This window comes from Cricetulus griseus, chromosome 3 (genome assembly GCF_003668045.3).
Source record: "Cricetulus griseus strain 17A/GY chromosome 3, alternate assembly CriGri-PICRH-1.0, whole genome shotgun sequence".
In the NCBI taxonomy this organism is placed as follows: Eukaryota; Metazoa; Chordata; class Mammalia; order Rodentia; family Cricetidae; genus Cricetulus; species Cricetulus griseus.
The window spans coordinates 274199447-274221888 of record NC_048596.1 but is presented as its reverse complement, the minus strand read 5'-3'; the positions used below and the strand labels follow the sequence as shown (position 1 = coordinate 274221888).

At 43.4% G+C, this 22442-nt stretch overlaps 1 protein-coding gene across 8 annotated transcripts in view; it reads right to left on the bottom strand.

The window, feature by feature from the left end:
* Nucleotides 1-22222, bottom strand: part of Nsd1 (nuclear receptor binding SET domain protein 1) — a 108999-nt gene extending 86777 nt beyond the window's left edge. For 3 of the 8 annotated variants that reach the window (XR_004769426.1, XM_027409804.2, XM_027409813.2), the window contains exon 1: nucleotides 19944-20910. Coding sequence is in view for 7 of the 8 variants with exons in the window: in XM_027409804.2 (XP_027265605.1) it covers nucleotides 19944-20873 (930 nt within the window). In the remaining variant the exon portion in view is untranslated. Of the gene's footprint in view, nucleotides 1-19943; nucleotides 20911-21394; nucleotides 21531-21724; nucleotides 21852-21935; nucleotides 21997-22067 lie in introns of those variants that run through there. The other 5 variants (XM_035442990.1, XM_027409806.2, XM_027409805.2 and 2 more) reach the window with 5 other exon arrangements.
* Nucleotides 22223-22442: the final 220 nt, after the last annotated feature.

Here is a 22442-nt window from a genome sequence, read left to right as displayed (position 1 = left end):
TCTGAGATTGAAGCCAGACAAATCTATATAGTGAATTCCAGGCCACCCAGGGCTACAAAGTGAAACCCTACCTCAAAACAAACAAAAAAAGCAATGTTAAAGATAAAGCTCAGTTGGTAAAGTGCTTTTGCCTGGCATTCGAGAGACCTCAGGTTCAGTCCCCAGTCTCAAGCGGCAAAGAAATGAGTGGGGTTTCAGGAAGTAGCCTGGCAGCCAAGTACTTGTCTGCCACGAGCAAGACCCTGGGTTCAACACCCAGGACTGCTGGAAAATAGATAATGAATGGCTGGAAGGAGAGCTGGATTAAAGCCAGACTAGATAGTGCGCACCTTAACCCCAGCACTTGGGAGATCTGCAGAAGCCAGGAGCTCTGTGAGTTAGAAGCAATACAGCCAGGCTATATACAAAGACCATGTCTCCCAGGGCTTTGCTGGCATGGCACACACCTTTAGTCCTAGCACTCAGGAGGCAGAGGCAGGAGGATCTCTGTGAGTTTGAGGCCAGCCTGGTCTACAGAGCAAGTGCCAGGATAGACTCCAAAGCTACACAGAGAATCCCTGTCTTGGAAAAAAAAAAAAAAAAAAAAAAAAAAAAAGACCATGTCTCAAAAAATAAATCCAAAAAATAATAAAAAAAAATGCTAACAGCTATATCCCATGGTCCTAAGACAGCAAAAGAAACTAATATAATTATGTTATACTGACACTCAATGATTAAGAACAATTCAGCCTTTAACTCTGGAGGCAGAGGCAGACAGCTCCAGCATAGCCAGGGCTATGAAGAGACCCTATATCCAAAGAAAAAAGAAATAGATAAAACCAAAAAAGTTCAGGGTCACCCTTGGGTTCTTTGTATGGGGCACTTCACAATACTGACCAGTCATTTCTGCTACAATAAAAAAAAAAAGAGCACAAATAAACCATAAATTATTCTTGGCAATAATTTTTCTCAACATTTGATAGCCTATGTTGTAACAGCAATCCTCATATACTTTTAGTCTATGCTTTGTATGAATGTTTCTGTATGCTAGAGGGACAGATTATAGTTCTGAACACTAGCTGCGTATCCTAACCACCTGAAGAATTTTATTAAATAGCAAATGCTGACAGATGACCAATTATTCCTCAACCACCAACCAAATCAAAGACTCGCTATGTCTGAGGCAGAACTCAGTAAATTAGCAAGTGATAACTGACTCCATATAATTTCAGTATTGCTTTATTTCACACAGCAAAAAAAAAAAAAATAATAATAATGTAAGCATTTATTAGATACCTACAAACCAGAAGCTGCTAAAAATATTAACAGTAAAGTTCGTACTAATTATGATTCAGCTGTTATAGATGTCATGAACTAGCCAACTGCCAGGCTAACTGTAAGTTAACATAATATGCTTTTTCTACTAGGTCAAAACACAAAGAGCAGTGTTGCAGCCAGGCGGTGGTGGCACAGACCTTTGACCCTAGTGCTGGGGAGGCAGAGGCAGGAGGATCTCTGAACTCACAGAGGCCAGCCTGGTCTACAGAGTGAGTTCCAGGAGAAACAGGGCTACAAAAAGAAACCTTGTCTCAAAAAAACCAAAGGGGTTAAAAAAGAAACAGAAAGACAAAGAGTCACAGAGAGATGTAACTCAATGGTAGACCCTTGCCTTTCATATACAAAATTGTGGGTTCAATGCCTAGAAGCTCCCTCCACCACAAATAAAAGTGTCACACACAGTGGCTCATACCTGAAATCCTAGTACTTCCTAAGTGCTAGGGGCAGGAACAGCAGAAGTTTAAGGCAAAACTACGCAATTTCAGGTCAGCCTAAGCTCTATAATAAGACCACCTCCAAAAACAAAATTTTGTGAACAGTTCTGGGGATCAAACCCAAGTCCTACCGCTGAGCAACATTCCAGTTGCAAAAAAATTTTTAACAGTTAAAAATAAAAGTCATTGGCTCTTTGACATACAAATTATAGCTTAAAAACAACAAAAATTAGAACATCTGTCCTTGTAGTTTTACTTAAAGTCTTTTTTTTTTTTTTTTTTTTTTTTTTTTTTTGGTTTTTGAGACAGGGTTTCTCTGTGGTTTTAGAGGCTGTCCTGGAACTAGTTCTTGTAGACCAGGCTGGTCTAGAACTCACAGAGATCCTCCTGCTTCTGCCTTCCCAGTGCTGGGATTAAAGGTGTGTGCCACCAACGCCCAGCTTAAAGCCATATTCTTTCTGTATCTTTCCCTCCCTCTCTGTTCTCCGCTTAAGAGACAAGGTCTCACTTGCTCAACTATGTTCATAGCAGTATTATTTGTAATAGTCAGAATCTGGAAACAACCTAAATTCCCCTCAACCAAAGAATGGATAAGAAAAATGTGGTACATTTACACAGTGAAGTATTACTCAGCAGTAAAGAAAACAATGACACCTTGAAATCTGCAGGAAAATGAATGAAACTAGAAAAAGCCATTCTAGCCAGGCAGTGGTGGCGCATGCCTTTGATTCCAGCACTCGGGAGTCAGAGCAGGTGGATCTCTGTGAGTTCGAGGCCAGCCTGGCCTACAGAGCGAGTGCCAGGACAGGCTCCAAAGCCACACAGAGAAACCCTGTGTCGAAAAACCAAAAAGAAAGAAAAAGAAAAAGCCATCCTGAGTGAGGTAACTCAGACCCCCCAAAATGAACATACTATGTACTCAATCATAAGTGGATATTAGACATAAAGCAAAGGACAATCAGCCTACAGGTCACAACCCCAGAGAATCTAGGCAGCAAAGAGGACCCTAAGAAAGACATCCATGGATCTGTCTAGGAAGGGGTAAAAGTCAAGATCTCCTGAGTAAACTGAGAGCTTGGATGGTAGGGGGGAGGGTGAAAGGGGAGAAGGCAGGAGGGAAGGGGAGTGGGAAATAAAACTGTATAGCTCAATTAAAAAAAGAGAGAGATAAGTTCTCACTATAATAGCCTAGGCTAGATTCAGAACTCATGACCCTCTTACTTCAGCTTACTAAGTACTATAAATACAGGCATGTAACATGCCAAGTTTCTCTCTACTGTCTTAATATCTTTCAATTATATATATTTTTTTCCAAGACAGGGTTTCTCTGTGTAGCTTGGTAGACAGGATGGCCTGGAACTCACAGAGATCTACCTGCCTCTGCCTCCCAGGTATGGGGATTAAAGGTGTGTATCACCACGACTCAGCCCTGTCTTATGTCTTACTATCTTAAAGATGATTTTCACATCCCTCTCATATAATGGAAGCTTCCAGACCTGTGGCACACAAGAGAGTACTATGGCTCTCCATAGTACTATATAAAAATGAATCTTTACTTACCACTGGCTAACTATAAACTCAAACAATTTACTTAACTTTCCTGAGCCAAGACCACCCTTTATTTGTAAAATGAAAACTAAATGTCTACAAGGCTAGAGAGACTGTGGTTAAGAGTGGTTGCTGCTATTGCAGAGAAGGCCCGAGTTTAGTTCCCAGAATCCATATCAAGCAGCTCACAATCACCTACACACATATGCACATACTCACACAATATATACAAATTGAAATAATTAAAAAAATTTAAAACACCTTTAAAAAGGGGGAGAGTGATGATATGGCGTAGTGGGTAAAGGTATTTGCAAACCAAGACTGATGACCTGAGTTTAATCCCTGGGACACACAAGATGAAAGGAAAGACACAACTCACAGAAGTTGTCCTCTAAGCTCCACACATGCCGTGGCACAGGTACAAGCCCACCTTCTACACTCACATACATAAATAAATGTAATAAAAATTTAAAGACAGCAAAGTCTAGGAGCTGGTGGCACATGACTTAATCCCAATACACAGAAGGCAGAGTGAGGCAAGAACACAAATTTGAAGAGCAAGCTAGGATACACCAGGAGTTTGAGGCTGTCAGGGCTGAAAGAGGACGGGTATGTAGCTCAGTAAAGAGCATATGCCTAATATTCATAAAGGAAGGCTCTGGGTTTTGTACCCAGCACCAAATATAAGAAATGTATTCTGTGTATTGTATAGACAATCTTTAGCCTGGCATAAAAAGGTGATGAATACCCTTGAAAGTCACAAAAGGCTCAAGATTCAAATAACCAATATTTAACTTCAAGTCAAAGATAACATTTTGCTTATCTAGACAATTTCACTACTTTTCGGTCTCACTGACCTCGCTCTCCCAAGCCTCTAAAGACTCTCTGAGGCTGTTCTAAGTCTTTTACTGCCTCAGCAGAAAGACAATGGTGAAAGCCCACAATTCACAAAAACAATCTGTTGTGCTCTGCTTTTGTTTGATAGCTGGTGGGTTGGCTGACAGGGTATCATGCACCACATGCTAACCTTAAACTCAGACTTACCACACAGCCAAGGGTGAACTTGCTATGATCCTACTCCCACCTTCAAAGTGTTGGGATTACAGGTGTGCACCATCACACCTGGTATGTGCAGTGTGGGCTGAAACCCAGGGCTTAGTGCAAGTCAAGTAAGCACTGTAATCAATTGAGCTATACCCCTAGGCCATCTGCTTTTTAGGGAAGTCTTTTATGAACCTACCTAAAACAAACCTTCATTCACTCATTCAACACTTACCAGGCCAGTCTAAGCCTAAGCAATAAACACATTTGAGGTACGATTTTTCTCAAATAACCAAGTCACAAACCAGCAAGATGGTTCAGCTGGTTAAAATGCAAGCCTGACAAACTCAGTTCAATCCGCAGAAGTCTATGGTGAAATGAAAAACCGACCCTCACAAGCTGTCCCGTCTGAGCACCATGACATAAACAAACACACAACACACACACACACACACACACACACACACACACACACACACACACACTGATTTTTTTTTTTTCTTAACTAAGTTAAGGACTGGAGAGCTGGCTCAATAGTTAAGAGCACTGGTTACTCTTCCCAAGGACACAGGTCTGATTCCCAGTACCCATCTGGTGTCTCACAACCATCTGTAACTCCAGTTACAGGGTATCCAAGCACAGGCAGAAACTCAGTGCACAGATATACATGCAGGCAAAACAGTCAAACACATAAAATCATGTTTTGTTCTGTTTTTTAAAAACTATGTTGAAACCTGGGCAGTGGTGGTACACCCAGCACTCAAAGGCAAAGGCAATCCATCTCTGAATTTGAGGCCACCTGGTCTATAGAGACCACCAGGGCTTTATCCGAACCTTCAAGGCCCTGGATTTGATCCTCAGCACTGAAAACAAATTACAAAAGGCCAACATTAAGGGCTAGAAGACAGCTCAGCTGGTAACAGATAACCTGAGTTCACTGCTAGATGGTAGGGGAGAACCAACTCCAAACATCGTCCTGTGACCTCCATTTGTGCATCCATGTCACACACCTACACACAAATGATTTCAGTTTTTGTTTATAAGACCGATATACGCCATAAAAATGGTGGCTCATACTTGTTATCTCCGTGATTTAGAAGGCTGAGGAAGGAGAATCTTTAAGTTCAGGTCAGGGCCAACCTAGCCTACAGAAGATTCAGCTCCAAGAAGCCTTTCTGATTCTACCTTACCGAGGCTAAGGCTTTGCACTGTCAGTCATGATAACCTTAACACAGTACTTTTAAAACATCTGCACCTATTACAAAGTCAAAAACCCCATCTGCTGGCCATACACTATCATGGTCTAATTTAAAGGCAATTCAACTGCTTGAGTACATAGTAGTAACGCTACACTCTACCTGACACACTCTCAAAGTCCTAGGTTTAATCACTGGTATTGCAAGCAAAAACAAAAAACAAAAAACAAAACAACTTTTTTGGCTACTGTTATTATTGTTGCTAGATTTGTTTTTATTTTTGTGTTGGTGTGCTTGTTATGTGTGCATGAATTAGCAAGTATGTATGTAGAGTATAGAGGTCTGTTCTATCCTTTCACCATGTGGGGTCCAGGGATGGAACTGGCATCAGACTTAAGTTAGTAGCAAGATCTTTTACCCATTCAGCCAACTAGTCAGCCATTTTTTTATATGTTTTTAAAGATTTTTTTATAATTTTTAGGTGTGTGTGTGAGAGAAGGTACATGTAAGTGAGGTGCCTGAGAGGAAGATCAGATCTTCATGCATGTGGAGTTACAGGGGGCTGTGAGCTCTATGATGTAGGTGCTGAGAACTAAACACGGGAGAGCTCTGGAAGAGTGGTGCTCTCTTAACTGCAGAGCCATTGCTCTAGTTTTTGTTTTAAGTTTTTTGACATAGGGTCTTCCATGCATAATCCAAGGTGACATGGAACTCACCATATGTAACATGGGATAGTTTCAAATTCAAGGTCCTCCAGCCATATGCTACTGGCTTGGTTTTTGAGACAGGATCCAAGCTGCCCTCAAATTCTCAATCCTCCTGATTCAGCCTCCTGAGGGCTGCAATTACAGGCTTGTGTTATAATACCCAGAATATGTTATCCTTAGACACATACATGTCTAATCGTGCAATGAGATACATACAAGGTCAATTACTGCAGAACTTAGGTGCATTAGCAAAATACTAAAAGCAAACGCAATGTTCACCAACAATGATTAGTTACTAATTGTGGTACAATGATCTGAAGGCATAAAAATGAAGCAATTCAGGGCTGAAGAGATGGCTCAGCAGTTGAGAGCACTTACTGGTGCAGTTCCCAGCACCTGTGTGACAGCTCACAGTGGTCTGTGATTCCAGGCCCAGGGGACATCTAATGTCTCTGGCCTTCCAGGGCACTGCACACATGTGGAACACATACATACCAGACAAACATGCATACACGTGAAATAAAAATGTTTCCAAAAAAGAGGCAATTCACTTATGTTTCTATTGTGAGTGCACACACATGCAAGTATAAGTAGACGTGTAAGAAAAAGAACAATTTTCAGGAACTGGCTTTCTACCTCTACATGAGTTCCAAGACCAGGTAATCAGGCTTGGTGGCAAGCGTATTTACCTGGTGAGCCATCTTGCTGGCTCCCCTTTACTTTGACATAGGGGTCTTATGAAGCCCAGGCTGGCCTCCAACTCACAGTGTAAACCAGAAGTGTTGATCTCTGTCTGGTTTGACCTCTAACCTCCAATGACTGGAATTACTGGTATGCACCACACCTATCTGGCAATTCTTTATGTCTATAGATACAGAATATAAAATATAGTAAGGTACAGACAGTATAGCAGAGCTACCAAGGTTTTTTTGTCTTTTCAACAGCGTAGGTGGGTATACAGATTATAGGCCACATGGTCACGATTCTTAGTCTCAGCTCCTTAGGAGGTAAGAGAGAAGGGTCTCCTGATCCCAAAGATATAAGATGGGCCTGAGAAACACAGGAAGACCCTGAAGAAAAAGACACACTCAATATTTTATAGGAAAAAAACTGTTTTGAGTATTATTTATATGGGTGTTTGCATGCATGTCTGTGTACCATAAGCATGTCTGGTGCCCAGGGAGTTTAAAAACATTAGATCCCTAGAACTAGAGTTACAAACAGTTGTGAGGTGCCATGTGTGCTAGGAATTAAATCCCAGTCTTCTGGAAGAGCAGGTTCTGATTCACTGAGCCATCTCTCCAGCACCTGTAAGAAAATGTTTGCCGGGCATTGGTGGCTCACACCTTTAACCCCAGTACTCGGGAGGTAGAGGCAGGTGGATCTCTGTGAGTTTGAGACCAGCCTGGTCTACAAGATCAAATGCCAGGATAGCCTCCAAAAGCCATAGAGAAACCCTGTCTGGAAAAACCAAAAATAAATAAATAAATAAATAAATAAATAAATAAATAAAAAGGAAAATGTTTATCCTACACTTTGCTCCTTTAAATAACTTAATTTACATAGCATAAAATGAAAATGGAACACTTATTAATGGAAACATTTAACACACACACAAAGCATCTGAAGTCTATCTACTGCAACTGGGGAGGGGGTTGCTGGGAGAAACAGGCACAAAAAAGAGCCCTTGAGAAGAAAAACTGTTAATAGTTACTAAGAGGCTCCCAATATAAATGGACAAGACTAGAAAAAAGCTGAAGTCACTGCAAGTTAAAGGCTAGCCTAGTCTGCATAACACGATCCTGTCCTAAAAAGAAAAGTTACCCTTAGATCATCATGAGACTATAATTGCAAATACAGTTGTTATAAGTGTCTCCAAAACAATGTAACTTTATAAAAATGGGTCTTCCTAGAATTTAACTGCACTACCAGAAGTAATGACAAACCAATATTAACATTTCTGGTAAATATATACTCTATACTGGATATACCATTATTAAAAATAATAACCCTGGGGCTGAGGAGATGGCTCAGAGATTAAGAGCACTTACTGTTCTTCCTGAGGACCTGGGTTCAATTCCCAGCATCCACATGGCAGCTTACAACTATCTGTAATTCTACCCCCAGGGGATCTAACACCTTCACTCACATAGATCATTTTTTAAAAAATCAATTAATCTTTATATCTCAAATACTAAACTTAAAGGTAGGATTTGCTCATGTTCATGCTACAAATATATTTTGTAGTAAAATGCAAACAGAAGTCATTTATTTAAAATGTTGCCCTTTGTTAATAATTTATGCCAGGCAGCAGTGGCACAAGCCTTTAGTCCAACCGGTCAGAAGCAGAGGCAGGCGGATCTCTTAAGTTTGAGGCCAGCCTGGCCTATAGAGCAAATTCTAGGACAGACTCCTATCTTGAAAACCTGTCTCAAAAAACAGAAACAAATAAAAAACTAAAATAATAGTCACTATTATTATTTAAATAATATACAAAGTAGCACTTTCCAAGTGGCTTAAATTATATGCCAGATTATGATAAAAGCTGTAATATTAACTGCTTGTAAAAAATAACTCTGCACACTTGAAAATGTAATTTTCTTACATATGCAGTATTCAAGTTTTCTTTCTAGATGTCATTTAAAATAATTACAGAAAATAAACTCTATCCTTAAGAGCACTGACCATTCTTCCAAAGGTCCTGAGTTCAATTCCCAGCAACCACATGGTAGCTCACAACCACCTTGAATGAGATCTGATGCCCTCTGCTGGCATGCAGGCAGAAGACTGAATACCAAATAAATAAATAAATAAATAAATAATGAATATAGCTAGCAGTGGTGCACGCCTTTAGTCCCAGCACTTGGGAGGCAGAGGCAGGAGGATCTCTGTGAGTTCGAGGTCAGCCTGGTCTACAGAGTGAGTAACAAGACAGCCAGAGCTGGGAGGGAGGGAGGGAGGGAAAGAGAGAGAGAAGTCCTGTCTTAGAAAAAAAGCAAACAAAGTTGGGCATTGGTGGTGCACACCTTTGATCGGGGGGGGGGGGGGCGGCGGCAGAGGCAGTCAGATCTTTGAGTTCAAGACCAGCCTGGTCTACAGATCGAGTTCCAGGACAGGCTCCAAAGCTACACAGAGAAACACTGTCTCGAGAAAAAAAGGAAAAAAAGGAAGAAAAACAAGCAAACAAAGGTAATAAATATATATATGAACAAGTTACACATTGATGACTTAAAGTCTTGTAACTCTTTAGGACAGTAGTACCTTGGTTATATGACTTCCTCCAAATGACTTAGTCTTCAGATTCTATTTTTTTTTAATTTACTTTTAAGACAGATTTCCATTATATAGCCTTTGCTAGCCTAGAACTCCTAAGAGTTCCTCCCACCACTGCCCTGCAATTGCTGGGGTTAGAGGTGTGTACCCCCTCCTCTTGTTTATACAGAACGCTGGGGACTGAATCCAGAACATTCGCATGCTAACCAAGCAGTCTCCCTATTGGTTTACATTCCCATACAGATTTACTTTTCTAAATTACAAGTCTAAACAAGACCAATAGGACATGTCTGCGATACCAACAGTTGCTCACGAGGCTGAAACAGAAAGGTGAGTGCTAAACCAGTCTAGGCAACACCAGGAACGCAAAGTAACATAAAATGAAAGGACTAGAACACATATAATCTATTAAGTGAAAAAGAATATTGAAAGTGTACATCATCTGCTACTCTGTGCTTTTTAGTGGGAAGAAGACACAGTAACCAGAGATGTTAAGTAAGCAGGCACAGCAGTTATTTCACTGGTAAAGTTCTAAAATTTACCAGTTGAAAACTTAAGTTTGAAAGCTAGCAAGATGGTTCCATGGGTAGGCACTTGCTATTAGGCCTGACTGTGTGAGTTCAATTCCTGGAACCCATAGGGTGGAAGGAGAAAACCTGCTCCATCAAGTCGTCCCATCTTCCACATGCACTGTTGCAAGCATACATACACACAGAACACAAAAAATTGTTCCTGATACATCCGGTGTGGTGGAACATGCCTTTAGTCCTATAGTTGAGTGGGAGATTACAGGGCTAATAGAAAAACCCTCATACAGACAGACAGACAGACAGACAGACAGACAGACAAACACACACACACACACACAGAGGCAGTGGTGGCCACGCCTTTAATCCCAGCATTTGGGAGGCAGAGGCAGGAGGATGTCTCAGTTGGACACCAACCTAGTTTACAGAGCTAGTTCCAGGACAGCCAAGGCTACACAAAGAAACCCTGTCTCAAAAAACAACAGCAACAACAAACAAACGAACAAAAACAACAACAAAAATAACCCACAAATTTACAGGTACATGTGGGGAGGTGTGGGGGAGGAAGGGAGGGAGGGAGACTAGACAGACACTGCAGAAGATCAAAGATATATATAAAAGCCAGTTTGATGCCAGCTACGCAGTTTCACAGCTATATAGTTGTCTCAAACAACACAAAAATCTTTTAATTTGTGGTAGAGATGCAGCTCAGCTGCTACCCTGAGCTGCAAAAAATTGTTCCTGATACACCCTGCTTAGCATGGATGACACCTGGGATTCTACAGCACCCCTAGGTATGTATGGTGGTACACACCTGTAATCCCAGCACTCTGAAGGAAGAGCCAAGAAGAGCAAGATCATCCTCAACAAAATAGCTAATTTGAAGTCAGTCCAGAATACATGACGCCATGTTTCAAAAAGGAAACGGGAAAACAAAAGGTAAGATCTAGTGCTATACAAACTGTGAGCAAATGCTAGACTCAATATTACACACAGCTGTGTCAAACACTCAGTACTACACACAGCTATAAAGACAATACTACATACAACTGTATCAAATAGACTCAGTACTACACACAGCCATAAAGACTCAATACTACATACAACTGTATCAAATAGACTCAGTACTACACACAGCTGTGTCAAATAGACTCAGTACTACACACTGCTGTATCATAGACTATACTATACTATACACAGCTGTATCAAATAATACTACACACAGCCATTATCAAACACTCAGTACTACACACAGCTGTATTATAGACTCAGTACTACACACAACTATATCAAATAGGCTCAGTACTACACACAACTATATCAAATAGGCTCAGTACTACACACAGCTGTATCAAATAGTACAGGTTTTTTAAATCTATTTTTTTCTGGGTATGGTGACACAGAACTTCAAGGACAGGTAAGAGGGAGATTTCTGAGCTTGAGACAAGCATGGTCTACATATGTGTTTAATTAATGCCAGCCAAAATTACAATGAGACCCTGTCTCAAAAAACAGACTAAGAGCCAGGCGGTGGTGGCACACATTTTTAATCCCAGCACTCGGGAGGTAGAGGGAGAAGAATCTCTGTGAGTTCAAGGCCAGTCTGGTCTACTGAGCAAGTTCCAGGACAGGCTCCAAACCTACAGAGAAACTATCTCAAAAACAAAACAAAACAAAACAAAATTATTTTTAACCTGTATGTCTGTATGCAACAAATGTGTGGGTGCCCACAGAGGAACAGGAGTTACAGGCGGTTGTGAGCTGCCAACACAGGTGCTTAGGAATCCATTCTAGTTCTTTACAGCAACACTAACAGCCTGGGGGTGGGGGAGCTGGGGGTGGCACACCTTTAATCCCAGCACTCAGGAGGTAGAGGCAGGTGGATCTCTGTGAGTTTGAGACCAGACAATGTGAGTTCCAGACAATGAGTGCTATACAGAGAAACCCTATCTGGAAAAACTAAAACAAACAAACAAACAAAATAGCTCAACCACTGAGTCATCTGTCCAGCCCCTGAATTATTATAATTCTTTATGGAAATCATTGCAAGATGAAAGCCTATCAAAAGTCACCTTGGTCAGCCAGGCAATTGTGGCACATGCCTTTAATCCCAGCACTCAGGAGGCAGTGAGTTTGAGACCAGCCTGGTCTACAAAGTGAGTTCTAGAACTGGCTCCATAGCTACTGAGAAACTATGTCTCAAAAGACCAAACAAACAAACTACAAAAACTGTCAAACCCCAGTTGCTTAAGCTTCCTGAGCACCAGGACTACACACTGAAACCATCATGTGCCCAGTTTTTGCTCTGGTTTTCTGAGACAAAACCTTGTGTACCACAGTCTTTCTGCCTCTGCCTACTGAACACTAAGTCACACATGGTCTTAATACATTTTGTACAGAAGTATAGAAGGTCTTTTATTGCTTTTTAAACATGATCTCATTAGGTCTCCCTGACTGGCCTGCAATTTACATTGATCTGACAGTCTGTGCTTCCCAATGTGCTGGGATTAAAGGCATGTGCTATACCACTCCTTGGCTACAAATAAAAATTTTAAGATAAATAAATATAATTCCAGCACTTGGGAGGCAAAGGCAGGTGGATCTCTTTGAGTTTGAGGCCAGCCTGGTCTCCAGAGCGAGTGCCAGGATAGTCTCCAAAGCTACACAGAGAAACCCTGACTCGAAAAACCAAAACATAAATAAATAAATAAATAAATAAATAAATAAATTTCATTGAGTGTGAAATGCCAATGACATTAATGTCCACTTACAACAAAGCCATACAGCTCCAAAATCAGCATGGAAAGAAAGAAATTAGAGTTGACATGGGGAGTATACCCTCATAACTTAGAGCAACTTCTTTCAGACTGTTCCTGGTTTGTAAGAGATAACACATAAGCAGTAAGTACTTTTACTTTAATCTATTAAAATAGTTCATCCTTGAAGTTATGTTTTATCCTTATAACAGTCCTCCCCCTTCATGAGAAGGGTCTCACTATGTAGCCCTGGCTGGCATTCACCACTACACTCAGCCTTCCAACACTCTTTACAAGTATTGGAAGGGTTAGGGATGCAACTCAGTTGGAGTGCTTGCCTAGGCTATACAGAGGCCTAAGTTCTAGTCTCCATTACCAGCTATGGTGGTAATGCTTATTTCAGCACTGGGGAGGTGGATGAAAGACTATACATAAAGTTCACAGCCAGCCTTCCACTAGAAAAGGAATTCAAGAATACCCAGGAAAACTATTTTTTAAAAAGAAAAAAACAGCGCTATGGTATTTTTATATAAGGTCACTGACATGTGAAAAGCTGTTTTAAAAAAATACATTTATGGGGGCTGGAAAGATGGCTCAGTGGCTAAGAGGACTGGCTATTCTTCCACAGGACCCAGGCGGGTTCAATTCCCAGCACCCATGGCAGCTCATAACTGCCTGTACCTCCAGTTTCAGGGGATCTGACACCTTCACACAGACAAAACATGACTGCATGAAATAAAAATAAATTATTTTTAAAAATTACACTTATAATCAGGCATGACAGTGCATGCTTTTAATCCCAGCACTTGGGTGGCAGGGGCTGAATGAGTTTGAGGTCAGTCTGGTCCGAAAAGTGAATTTCAAGCCAGTCAGGGCTACACAGAGGACCCCCCCAAATAAATAAATAAATAATAGAAGTGTGTGTGTGTGTGTGTGTGTGTGTGTGTGTATGTGTAACTGAAGTTATCAGGGCTTGGAGGCAAGTGCTTTTTACCAACTGAACTAGTCTTACCAGCTGAAACTATGAAAAGAACTTTAGAGGCCTTTATAATTTCATCTAGCAGCAGCAGAGACAAAAACCTGATGTAATATATCAAGGACACATGAATATGCATCAACGTATTGGTTCGCCAACAAAATTTCTAAAACCAGAAACTATTTGTCAACTATGGGGTCACAACTGTAAGGAGATAGGCACTGCAGCATATGCCTGCAATCTCAGCACCTGGGGGGGAAAGGAACGACAGGAATTCAAGGTCATCCTCACTGATCAGTGAGTTTGAGGTCAGCCTGGGCTACGCGCCTGAGATCCTATCTCAAACCCAAGGAAAAGAGGTAAAATAAAGTAATGCTTATTGAGTCATTAAAACAATCGACCGGGCGTTGGTGGCGCACACCAGTAATCCCAGCACTCGGAAGGCAGAGGCAAGCGGATCTCTTTGAGTTCAAGGCCAGCCTGGTCACCAGAGCAAGTGCCAGGATAGGCTCCCAAGCCACAGAGAAACCCTGTCTCGAAAAACCAAAAAAAAAAAAAAAAAAAAAAAAAAAAAAAAAAAAAAAAAAATCATCTAGAGTACACATAAAGATCTCTTAAAAATTGACTCTTCTCCAAAGTCACAGAGAAACCCTGTCTCAAAACACACACACACACACACACACACACACACAAAACAAAACCTGACTCTTATAGCATAGGGCTGGCTACTCCAGATACTCAGAAGACTGATAACGGAGGATAGTAAATTCAAGGTCAAGCTAGGCACCTTAGCAAAACCCTGTCTCAAAATAAAATGTAAAAAAAAGGTGTAGGTGTAGGGGTGTAGGGGTGTGTGTGTGTGTGTGTGTGTGTGTGTGTGTGTGTGTGTGTGTGTGTGCGCGCGTGCATGAGGGCACCTGCCTACCATGTATGGAAACGTAAATACTATCCCCAACATTAGCAACCCCCACAAACAAAACCTCTGGAGACATCTGTCTCAACACATGGTAGGCTAAGGCAGGACAGTTTGGGAGTACAAGTCACCTGGACTATATATACTAGTAAAATGGTTATCATTATTGTCACTGTCAATGTAACTACCACCAGATAATTTAATCTGAAAAAAAAAAATGTATTAATATACTCAGCAAAGACAAAATACAAATAGCAGGGGCTAGAGAGATGGCTCAGTGGCCAAGAGCATAGGCTGCTCTTCCAGGTCCTGAGTTCAATTTCCCAGCACCCACATGGTGGCTCAAAACCATCTGCAGTAGTAGAATCTGATGTCCCTTTCTGGCATAAAGTCAATCATATACATAAGATAAAGAACTAAATCTTAAAAAAATAAAACAAATAACAAATAAGCATGGGTTTGGACATATGGCTCAGAGGTTGAGAGTACCAGTTGTTCTTCCATAGAACTTGAATTTAATTCCCACCATTCACATGGCAGCTCACAATCATTGGTAATCCAGTTCCAAAAAGTCAGATACCCTCTTCTAGCCTCCAAGGACACCATACACACTGGTGTACAGACATTCATGAAGGCAAAACACCCATACACAGACATCATTTTTTTAAAAATGTATGCTTAACCTATCAGCAAAAATGTAAGTTAACATCACAATGAAGGCACATGAATTTAATCCCAACATTGGGGAACTGAAGCAGGAGGGCATGAATTCAAGGCCAACCTGGTCTACAGAGTTAAGTTCCAAGATAGCCAGAGGCTACACAGAGAAACCATTTCCAACCACCCCTGCAAAACAAACAAACAAAAACAATGAAGGGACCTAGGACCACTTCACTACCCTTTCAGGCCTGACCACACAAATTCAATGCCCATAATCCACAAAAAAACTAGATGAAGTAGTATGTACTTATAATCCCAGCACGGCTAAGGCATGGCAGGAGAACTGCCTGGAAACTCATGGGCCAGACAGCCTGGAGTACAGAGAATATAAACAAGAGACCCCTGCCTTAACCAAGTGCAAGGAGATGACTAAATCCAATAAGTGATCCTGTGACTTGCAAGTGAGAACTGTGGCACATCTGAGCAGGCGCGCGCGCGCCCACACACACACACACACACACACACACACACACACACACACACACACACACACGCGCGCGCGCGCGCGCGCGCGCGCGCGCGCGAGAACACACCTGAATTAAATGGTTTTAGAAACACAATGGGGCCATCGAGAGGATTTAGCAGGCAACCCAAGTTCGATCTCCAGGACACACTTTGTAAAGAGAACTGACTCTCAAATTGTCCTCTCACCTCCTTATGCAGGCTTGTTTTTTTAAAAAAAAAAAAGGTAAGCTCAAACCGTAAATACTGCCTAGTTTTGTTTTTGTTTTTATGTGGCACCTAGGGCCCTATGCATGGCATACACAGCTACGGAACTACAACTCCAGTTGCTGTTATTTGTTTGGGACTTGGTAAGCTTTTGGGTTTTTGTTGTTGTTTTTTTGGGTGTGTGTGAGAGAGTGTGTGAGAGAGAGAGAGAGAGAGAGAGAGAGAGAGAGAGAGAGAGAGAGAGAGAGACAGACAGACTGACTGACTATGTATCCCAGGCTGCTCTTGAATATACCATGTAACTCAATCTGACGTGGAGCTCACCACACTTTATCATTCAAGTATTGGGATTACAGTCATTCGACTGTCTTATTGTTTTTGTTTAAACATTTTCCAAGATCTTTATATTTACTTTTTCATTTTTCTGTATACAGGCATTCTTGTCTGCATGTATCTCTTCAGCACGTGCATGCAGTGCCCAAGGATGCCAGAAGATGGAGTCACATCTCCCGGGACTGGCGTTACAGAGGGTTATAAGCCACTACGTTGGTGCCAGGAACCAAACTTGAGTCCTCTGGAAGAGGAGCCAGTGCTCTTTAACACCTAAGCCATCTCTCCAGCCTCTCAAGATTGATAGTCTTAATTATGTGAGTGAGTGAGTGTGTGTGTGTGTGTGTGTGTGTGTGTGTGTGTGTGTGTGTGTGTGTGTGTGTGTGTGTGACCATGGAGACCAGAAACATCACATCTCCCTGGACCTGAAGGTACAGGCAACTGTGAGCTGCATGAGCTGAGAATCAAACCTGCGTCCTCTAGAAGTAATGCTAGAAGTAACACAAATGCTAAGCTGTCAATCTAGCACACACACCTTTTTGAACAGCATTTTATTGTGTAGCCCTGGCTGACCTTGAACTCTGTATGTAGACCAGACTAGCCTCGGACTCAGGTCTCTCCTTTCAGTGCTAGGATCAAAAGTGTATGCAGCAACACCCAGCGTTTAAATCCTTTTAAATCTCATTCTGTAACCCAGCCTGGCTTCAAAATCAAATCCTGTCTTCGGCCTCCCAAGTCTGGAATTACTGACATGTGCCATGACACCCAGTTTAATGCTGCATTTTAAGTGACGATGATAAGGTGAAATGGTCAGTTCACAATCAGATATCCTTGAAGTTCCAAAGTCACCTAGGGACATTTTCACACAGTGAAGCAGTAAGCTAAATAAATCAATGCAAGTAGATGAGCAATCCCTGTGACACATGACTGTAATGACAACAGGCGGATTTTGAGCTTGAGGACACTCTATCCTACCAAAAAAAAAAAAAAAAAAAAAAAAAAAGGTGCAGTCAGGTGGTAATGGCACACACCTGTAATCCCAGCACTTGGGAGGCAGAGGCAGTCAGATCTCTGAGTTCAAGGCCAGCCTGGTCTACCTACAGAGCTAGTTCCAGGACAGCCAGTGCTACACAGAAAATTAAAAAAAAAAAAAAAAAAGCAAGAGTGGTAAAGTATCTGTAACTCCATCCTTTGAGGTGGAAGCAGGAAGATCAGGCTCAAGGTCATTCTCTGCTATACAGCAAGTTCAAGAAGACCAGTCTAAATTACATGATGCCCTGTCTCAAAAATATATACACAGGGTGGGTAAGATGAAGGAGCTTTTGCCACGAAGTCTGATGACCTTAGTTAAATCCCCAAGACCCACAGAGTGGAAGGCCACAACCAACTCCCACAAGCTGTCCTCTGACCTCCACATCGTACCATGCCATGTGTGTGAATGGGCTTAAAACCACATGCCAAATAATAAATATAACAAAAAGTTTAAAATACAAACAAATGTGGAAAGAGAAAATAAGGAGTTACTTCAAAGACTCATTAATCACTAAAGAAAGCCAGTTGTACTCAATCCTGACTGAAATGTTCATAACATAAAAATAAAGGGTGGCTTCAAACTAAAGACAACCCTTCCTGCCTCAGTTTTTCTTTTTTTTTTTTTTAATACTTTAACTTTTATTTTATGTGCATTGGTGTGAAGGTAGCAGATCCCCTGGAAGTGGAGTTACAGACAGTTGTGAGCTGCCATGTGGGTGCTGAGAAGTGAGCCCAGGTCCTCTGGAGGAGCAGCCGGTGCTCTTAACGCCGAGCCATCTCTCCAGCCCCCCTGCCTCAGTTTCTTGAGTGCTAAGAAATAGGCATGAACAAGGTATCTAGCTCACTTGTTCTTTTATGACATTTCTTTTTCTTACAAGGCTATGAAGACCCACTCACTCAGTGAGACAGTACAGACTAAAGTAATTAATAATAAATCACTGTCCTAATCTCTTTTCAAGATGTCACCTAATATGTACAATGTGTACAGAAGGGTGTCTCGCACTGTCAACAGGCTGACTTAGAGCTCACTATAGAACCCAGGTGGGCCTCAAACTCAAAAGTGCTTGCCCTGCAGAGTGTTACAGTTACAGGTGTAAGCCACTGAGTCCAGATCTGTTGCAGTTCTAACAGGATCAACCCTAGACACAGAAACTTGGTGACAACTACAGATTTACACTTCTATGCTTCTACTCAGTCTATCTCTACACTCAAATCTAATGCACTGGCGAAAACAAGAACAGAACTACACACATGTACAATTAATATCAACATGAATCCAAGAAAAGCTTTGTTTGAGCTGCCAGTAGGTTTTCAAAATAAACTTTAGACTCTAATATACATCCAGTACAACCGAAATTCAAGATATCACCACAGCAATTTTTAAAATCTGTAACTGCCAAGCTAAGAAACCAGAGTACTAAATCATAGCTGATATCAATCAAGAGAAACAAAGGTGACACACCCACATTCTCTCTGTAAGTTAAAGATCGACAGAGGTATAGGGTTAAATGAACTTTTAATGCCCTCAAAACAATCATCTATATACTATAAGAAATTCTTACAAAAATCTATGTTGTATTTTCAGGCATCTGTTGACTCCCAACAAAAATATAATCCTCTTTGGTGACATTATCGGTGACAATGACAAGATGACAAGGGTTAGAGCAGAAGCAAAACCAGAATCAAGTATGTAAAGCTAAAAGTGATCTTTCAGAAAGCAAGTACCTTTGCTTTTAGAAGTGATGACACCGGCTAAGACAGGTCAACTGGTCATTAACTAGTCAAGAAATTCAAGTTCTAAAAACAAGAACTTATCTCTTACCCCTTCGTGCAATAAATACTACATACCACCAGTAGACTCCTGTATTCCTCTCCACTCTATACGCAGGTGCATACTTGAACACAAGACGTTGTCTACAGATACACTTCAAAGCTTATCAAGCCCACCTTGGTGGTGGCAGTTATCAAAGGCATAGACTGATGTAATGTTACAAGCAGTTCAGAAAAAATTAACTTAAATTTTGAGTGCTGGCAAAGAAAGTTTCTATCTTAGCCAAGTTAAACCTGTGCCCAACTTGCAGTCAGTCTGGGCCACGAGAAATCAAGCCATGCTTTATGCAGAAACAGGACAAGCCACACACTGGTTCTCTTGAACTAACGGCATCAGCAGACCAAAGCTTTTTGGGTTTCTTGTTGTTTTGTTTGTTTTTTAAGTCAATCAAATGTATACCTACCTGTATCTGGAAAATGTAAACCTGACCTCAGTCAAATGCCCTTAGAGCTTTAACACTTAGCCAACGGAGCAATTTGGGATAAACTATAAAGAACCAAACTCACACAACAGTGATAAGGTTTAAAAATCAAGGTAAAATTTCCCGGAAAAAGCTCATGGTTAGCTTCCAGCTATGAACTGGCAACAAAAACAAATTAGTTTAAGTTTCCCTTTAAGTGGCCTGTATATATACATTCAAGTATATATTGAAGTTGTACCAAAAACTGCTTACAAATGGCAATTCCTGTGAAGTAGATGATGATGAAGTCCCAGGTAATTCTAGCATGTTTCCTAATGTACTGGTACTGGAGTCTGGATCATCCTGAAAAGATAAATTTATTGAGTTAAATTGCTCTTCTATGGTAATGTTTGCATCTCCTAGTGAAATGGGGGCTGGGAGGAGGGCTGTTTTTTCATTGCTTCCGTCCACTTCACTTCTTTGTTTATTTTTCTGTTTTTCAGTTTCAGGAGCTAATGGCAAGAATGGCCGTTTGACTGCCCCATGTCTACTCTCTGATGTGCTGTCCCGTTCACTTCCCATGGCCATTTCTACACCGTTTTCTGATTTAGGCTCATTATTGCAGGTGGCATTGGTCTGAGTTTCCTCAAAGATCTCCACTATACTCTCATCCTCTGGGACTGGCTGTTCTGGGTCCATTTCAGAATCTACAACTGCATCGTCCACACAAGTAACATTCTCAAAGTGCAGAAAGCCATTCTTGGTCGTCTTTGTTACTCTTAACTGGAGTTCGGGGGAGTTATTACAAGAGGGATCCTGTTTCATAGCAAGTGCTGTTGGACCACCGGGACTCAAGGAAGTGCAAACAATTGGCGACTGAGCTCTTGAATCACTTTTTGCAGGGTCTTGAAAGGACTCTGCTCCATCAGCAGACCCACTTAAATACTCTACATTGATCATGGAGGCCAAATCCTGTAGTCTCCGCAGTGGAATGTAACAAGATGGAGAATCTTGTCCATAAGCATTTTGGGATGTTCCACTGGCAGTCGGTAACTGCATAGTACACCCTCCTTTAAGTGGCTCAGAAAAATTGGATTGACCATTACCGAAAGGGCTGTCCTTGTCTTCGGGGGCATCTAAATTCACTGGATTAGAAAAGGACAGCAGACAATTCCTTCTAGATAGTTCACAAGTCTGATCCATACTGTGCCCGCATCAACCTGGAATCCAAAAGACACAGCGATTAATCTGAGTTAACAGACCATCTGACTCTTCTCTTCAAAATGGCAGCCACTCCTGAAGGCCTAGTGGCCTTTCTGCTGCACTTCCAAGGACGGAAAAAGTTCTCCAGGCTGACGACAGGAAAATGGCCTCAGTGAGTCTCGGCGAACTACATCTTCCTGGAGCTGGGCAAAGCCTGCCACATGGAAACCGCCCGTTCATCGTCCCTGCACTGCAGGCTGACGGACACTGGGGCTGAACTAAAATTAAAACCCTTTGGCAGTCAAAATCCCCAGATCTCTAACGAGAACCCTCCTCCTCCCCACGCCCAAGGTCCGGCAGCCAAATCTCTTGAAAGAGACGGGGGCTGCGGGTGTCGGGGGGCAGCTTCTGGACGCGGCACAAAAGGGCACCCCCTCCTCCTCCTCCTCCTGGGCGCAGCGGTCACAATAGCGCTGCACCCCGCGCCCAGCCGGCGCCGGAGCCGGAGCCTCTGCAGCTACCGTGCGCAGGCCTCAAGCAAGTTGGCCGAGGCGGCTGTGCCCGGGGCTCGCCTTCCTGGCTGCAAACGTGCCGGGCTCGCAGCTGCACGGGCCTCGAGACCGGGACGCGGCCCGGAGGGCAACCGAGGCGGCCGGCAGAGCCGAGTCCGTCAGGGTGGCAGCAGCTGCTACAGGCTTGACAAACATGGCTGCTGCCGACGCCGACGCCGCCTGCCCGGGCCGCGCTCCTTCCCTCTGCCGCGGCAGCGCCTCCCTCCCGGCGGCGCGGCTGGCACTCGGCAACACTCCGCAGCCGCGAGCAAAGTTTGCTGCGGGAGGGCGGCCGCCCACCTCAGGGGGAAGGAGGCCCAGGCCGAGGCGCGCGCGGGGCGACGGCCGGCGATGCACGGGCCGCCCGCGCGGGGAGGAAGTTCGCCGCCGCAGCCCGGCCAGCTAGGCCCGAGGCCGCCTGGTGGCGACGGAGGAGGGGGAGGGGGCCGCGGCTGCAGCGCCGCCAGCCGCCAGCCCTGCTCGGCCACCGGGCCTCCGCCGAGCCCCTCACCTCACGGCCACCACCACCACCATCTTCCCGGCTCGGCCCGGCCCGGCCCGGCCCGGCCCAGCCGCCTCCTCCTCCTCCCTCCCTCCTCCCTCCCTCCCTCCCGCCCGTCGCCCACCCCTGCGCACTAGTTACCGTGCCCCGCGCCCCCTCCCGGGCCAGCTGGGGGGAGGGGGGGACCCTCATGACACTGGGGCGCGAGCAGAGCGGAGGACAGGGAGAGGAGCCGCTCGCCGCACCCCCCTCCCCCCTCCCCGCGCGTTTCTCTTCGGGCAAGAAGGCAGCGAGCGCGACCTGCCCCGGCCTATTCCTCCTCCTCGCGCGCCGCGCCGCCGCCGCCTTCCTCCTCCTCCTCCTCACCCTCCTCCTCACACCCCCCCGCGCGCGCGCCCCGCGCGGCGGCGCGTGCTCCGGAGAGAGCGCCTCGCACCGGCCCGCGTGCGACAGGAGCCCGGGCGCGCGCACTTCCCCCCTCTCCCCCCCCCGGCGCCCCGCGCGCCCGCGCGCGCG